Below are 5,293 nucleotides of genomic sequence, written 5' to 3' on the forward strand. Positions count from 1 at the left end.
TAGGACATGATGCTGATTGATTGTCTCTACACGCAAATGGGGTTTATGCACAAAAGCCATGATGATTATCCCAATTAAGAGCTGTCTTATTAAATTACTGTCTTGAGCTAACCAATAGCAATAGTTGTTTCATTAGCAAGGAAGCGTATTGAAAAGCAAATCCTTCCTGATTGCAGGATGGTGTCAATTGGCTTATTTGCTCTCTTACTCAAAGTGCCTCAAACCATAGGAAGGCGTTTTTTCGTTTGCTAGATTAGAGTTATTAGGCGTGGACAAAAGCTTACATATAGTTTGCCTTAATAGCGGTTTGTCATTGAGAGCTATGCAGCTCGAGAATTGCATCTTGCCAGTTAGTGTACTATCCAAGAAATGTCTGAATGTGGGCAGTGGCTACCCATGCTCCGATGGATCTGAGCTCGCAGGACCATACTATTATATCTGCTAGTGACAACCTGGAGAGAAGTTCACCTCTGAAAAAAAATTCCATGGGGATGACGAATCAGTCAGAGGCAGACAATTTTTCCGACTCCAAGGACGCATCAGGGGACGTCCAGAGAGGAAAACTCTCTCCTGATCTCCACGGAGTCTCTGAAATTCGTCATAATTTCGATGGATCTTCAGGAGAAAGGTATATCCTTTCTCAATCTAACCAACCACAGTCAGTCGCAGCAACTCCAAGTGCTATGTTCCCCTATCCGAGTCAACATGGACCAGCGCACCCGGCTTTTTCTATTGGGAGTCCGAGTCGTTATATGGCCCACCATCCAGTCATCACTAATGGAGCGTACAACAGTCTTCTGACCAACAGCTCCCCGCAAGGCTACCCAACCGCGGGTTACCCATACGCGCAACAGTATGGACACACTTATCAAGGAGCGGCATTCTACCAGTTTTCCTCCGCGCAAGCTGGGCTGGTGCCTGGGAAAGCGCAGGTATATCTGTGCAACAGGGCCCTGTGGCTGAAGTTTCACAGACATCAAACAGAGATGATAATCACTAAACAAGGACGGTAGGTATCCCTCTCCAGTTACATCCTTTTCACCACAAGTCTGGAGGCAAATATTGTGATAATAGCCTAATACGCATATTTTTTTTTAGGGGGGGGGGGGCTGGAAGGTGATTGCAATTGTAATTCGTTCAAAATATTGTCTATATTCTCAATATAATTGAACATGTTTGACTGACTATATAGTTTCTTAGATTGTTTCACAAATGATTTCACAATGTGATAGATCAACAAAAGTGATGGTCTGTTACGCATGACACATCGCCTGATATCACATCAGCGCACAACATGTATATGATTATTATTTGTATTATTACAGACGGATGTTCCCCTTTTTGAGTTTCAATATTTCTGGTCTCGACCCGACGGCGCACTACAATATATTTGTGGATGTTATTCTTGCTGATCCAAATCACTGGCGATTCCAAGGTGGCAAGTGGGTACCATGTGGCAAAGCGGATACAAATGTGACAGGTACGTTCCTGTAGTCTACATCTCGGTGAAGTATACAGTAGAGATAATAGTTGATAATTAAGATAAACGTAGGCCTTGATTCTGCAATGGCAAGCTAACACGCAACATTGAACTAATACAACCCAAACAAATATATGATCTAATTAATATAATTGAAAATCCATATTTGTATGATATTTTCTAATAGCAGTGCATTTCAATGCCTTTATTTTCCACAGGAAACAGGGTGTATATGCACCCTGACTCTCCAAACACCGGGGCGCACTGGATGCGCCAAGAAATCTCATTTGGAAAGCTGAAGTTAACGAACAATAAAGGAGGTTCAAACAACACGGGACAGGTCAGCTACGACATTTTAATTTTAGATACAGGCTATAAAACAAAACGTTAAATAGTACGACCAGAAACGTTCAAAGACCCTCAACTATTGAATAAGGAGAGTTTGTTGTGCTCACACCTGCAGTTACATAATAGTTCGCTTACTATGTTCCCCCTCAATAATTTATCATAATCTAAAATCTAAATAACAATTTTTATAAAAGGTGTTATTTTTCTTCAAAACGAAGGCATTTTATGGAATATCTTCCTTGTACCCCCAGATGGTGGTTCTACAATCCCTTCACAAGTACCAACCCAGGCTCCATGTAGTGGAAGTCAACGAAGATGGAACCGAGGACTCCAGCCAACCTGGAAGAGTACAAACGTTCACTTTCCCAGAAACACAGTTTATCGCAGTCACAGCATACCAGAATACAGACGTAAGAAAATCATTTAGAAAATTTTTATTGACGATAATTCCATTCGTTAAGTATTATAGTATTGTTGCCTATATCCAAAAGCACATTTCCTTCGGTATATTAGGATTTGGAACGGTAGAAAACAACAAGCACCTGTTATTCGTTCAAATCTGCCTTTTTTTTCTGTGCAGATTACGCAGCTAAAAATCGACCACAATCCATTTGCTAAAGGATTTCGGGACAACTATGACACGTAAGACTATTTGTCAATTACTATTTGTGCTTTTATTGTTTGTGTTTAATCCAGTTTGTTTTGCTTGGTTCTGCCTCTCTCCGATTAGAAATTAAATTAAATGATACAGGTAAATTAATTGGAGAACCCATTTGAGGCAATTCAAAGGATAGAGATCCTTTTAATGTAAATTACGTGTGGCCTAATCATGCCTCATTATTTTTTGCTCATGCTACATTTTAATCTAAAGAAATTTCAATCGCAGGAAAACTTTTAACCAACATTTCTAATACAGCAAGTTTTTCGTTATATTGTGAGATTGTTAGGCTTTTCGTTAGGCTATTGCAAATGAACAAAATAGGCTATTCATGAGAAGCCATATATACAGCCGTATCCGTATCATATATGATATAGGCCTATCAAATTCTTGGGACGTGCGTTCATTGGGTGCGAGGATCGGTATATAGTATATGTTGTGTCCACGTTGGCTCTTCAATATCAATAATCTTAAAATGTGATCAGCATCGATAACGAATAAGCCTATCAAGGTTCAAGTTTCCGTTTAATTTGAATGGGGACACATTAATAAGCATATGCCTAATTATAATTTGCAGTAGGCATCAGTCCACTATAATAACCACATTATGGTGACTTTTTATCAGGCCACTGGTTAGATGATAATAATTATTTGATGATGTCCCCAAAAAATGTATGTAGTCCTAGGCCTAGTTCCTTCTGCATTTGTATCAAATTAGCATTTGTGAAAGTTTCTTCCATTCTTGCACATTGGCAGTGACGGATATTTCTCATGATTCATAGTTTGTTTGTATGTTTCTCCCTCATCTTTTCAGTGTCTACACAGGTTGCGACATTGACCGGTTAACGCCATCACCGGGTGACTCACCTCGCTCTCAGATCATGCCTGGTGCGAGATATGCCATGGCTGGTTCTTTCCTACAGGACCAATTTGTCAGCAGTTATGCCAAATCTCGCTTTCACCCTGGCGTAGGGACTGGTCCTGGCACGGACCGCAGCGTCCCACTTAGTAACAGCTTGCTATCCCCGCAACAAACCGAAGAACCCACAGTTGCATCCCCGCAGCGATGGTTTGTCACCCCTGCCAATAACCGACTGGACTTTGCCGCCTCGGCATACGATGCCGCCGCGGCTGCTGATTTTGCGGGTAACGCGGCCACCCTGCTGTCATATGCAGCCGCTGGAGTAAAGGCCCTTCCCCTGCCCACTGCAGGGTGCTCAAGCAGACCTCTCGGTTACTATGCCGACCCATCCGGTTGGGGCACACGCACACCACCCCAGTACTGCAGTAAGTCAAGTCCTGTTCTATCCTGCTGGCCCACAAATTCTGTTGGCGGCAGATCAGGCACCTCTAACTACCTGGTTGATGACGCCGACACCATTCCAACAGAAAGGTCACCCATCGGAGGGTCCGATGAGGCAAAACCAAAAGACTTATCCGAATCCAGCTGGATAGAGACGCCGTCTTCAATCAAGTCGATTGATTCAAGTGATTCTGGTATTTTTGAGCAAGCCAAACGGAGAAGAATTTCACCGTCTGCCACACCGGTTTCGGAAACCCAGTTGAAATCTGAGATGTTGGCGCCAAGAGAGTGTGAGAAAAATTGCGCCAAGGACATTGGTTACTATAGTTTCTATCCACACAGTTAAACATCCATACATCTGGGGGGAAAAAACGCATGACCCATGTGTTATTTTTTAGATCCATCTATCTGTAGCCCATATCCAACTGATAATATCCAACGGACAGGCCTATCAGTTGCAATGCACACCCTACCCTGTCTTGGGCCAACATTGACGAACGATTTAAAGATGTTGCGTCGTAGTGCATAGGCATACTAGGCAAATTTAGGCGAGATTCTTCCATTTAACAGTATTAGTTTGCTATCTGATAGGCCTTAATACAATAGGCTATTTATTTAATTTGAAGATTTTTCACCAACAGCAATTGTCTATTGTAATTATGAAAATAATGTACATAATATTTAGCCCTTTAGTGATACTGTGAAATTAATGTAAACTATTGAATTCATTTGTAATATTTCTAAGTGTAGACATACTCGTTGGTTGTGTTTCAAAACGCATATCGTAGGCCTATACTATAAACAAGTGATCTCATACAATGTGTTAGATAACAAAAAAATAACTATTGCGAGTCTATGATGGCTATGTCGTTGTGTAGCATTATTTTACTGGTAGGAGCGAGATCGGAGGATATGTAGCCTAATTATTTCGAAACTCATTGTAGTAGGCTACTCTTTGCCCATCATGTTCAATCACAGTGTCAGTACAAAATATCCAGATGTTAGACATTTGAGGACGCAGCCATTTTATCTTACGCAAAATAAGATGGAAATTCATTATAGGTGTGGTAATAAACGTTTTAAATGTTGATATAGTGTACTTTTTACTAGGCTACATTAATAAGGGGAAAAAACAATGTTGTAATTTTTACGTCTTTTTCGGACCTTCCATTATTTTTTACAGATTGTGTACTAGTGTATGTGGAAGCTTCTGTATCTGCTGTAATGTGCTTCATTGCAATAAATTATAGAAACGTTGGACCAAGATGCTTTCATCCTTCTAAATCCACAGTAGCCTATGCATGGACCAAACGTGACGTACCGAAAACATTTCCAACATAAGTTACCAATTTTTCATAGAATGGCAAAATTCTTGCATTTTGTGGCTAATTACAAGTTAATATAGGTAGGCCTGGAAGTCACGGGCTTTAAACAGCAGGGACCATAAAACCAAGTTCGCACAGAAGGGAGTCGAGATTCCGGACCACATTACCGAAAAGGTGCG

At 41.0% G+C, this 5,293-nt stretch overlaps 1 protein-coding gene across 1 annotated transcript; it reads left to right on the forward strand.

The window, feature by feature from the left end:
• Positions 1-420: 420 nt before the first annotated feature.
• On the forward strand, positions 421-5,053 carry LOC110520066 (T-box brain protein 1). Its single transcript, XM_021597077.3, has 6 exons — positions 421-1,009; positions 1,326-1,480; positions 1,699-1,820; positions 2,080-2,238; positions 2,409-2,470; positions 3,301-5,053. Exons 1-6 carry the CDS (start codon positions 486-488, stop codon positions 4,133-4,135), a joined length of 1,857 nt encoding a protein of 618 aa, XP_021452752.3. The 5' UTR covers positions 421-485; the 3' UTR covers positions 4,136-5,053.
• The last annotated feature ends 240 nt before the right edge of the window (positions 5,054-5,293 follow it).

The sequence above is a fragment of the Oncorhynchus mykiss genome, chromosome 3 (genome assembly GCF_057628025.1).
Source record: "Oncorhynchus mykiss isolate SJ-2025 chromosome 3, ASM5762802v1, whole genome shotgun sequence".
In the NCBI taxonomy this organism is placed as follows: domain Eukaryota; kingdom Metazoa; phylum Chordata; class Actinopteri; order Salmoniformes; family Salmonidae; genus Oncorhynchus; species Oncorhynchus mykiss.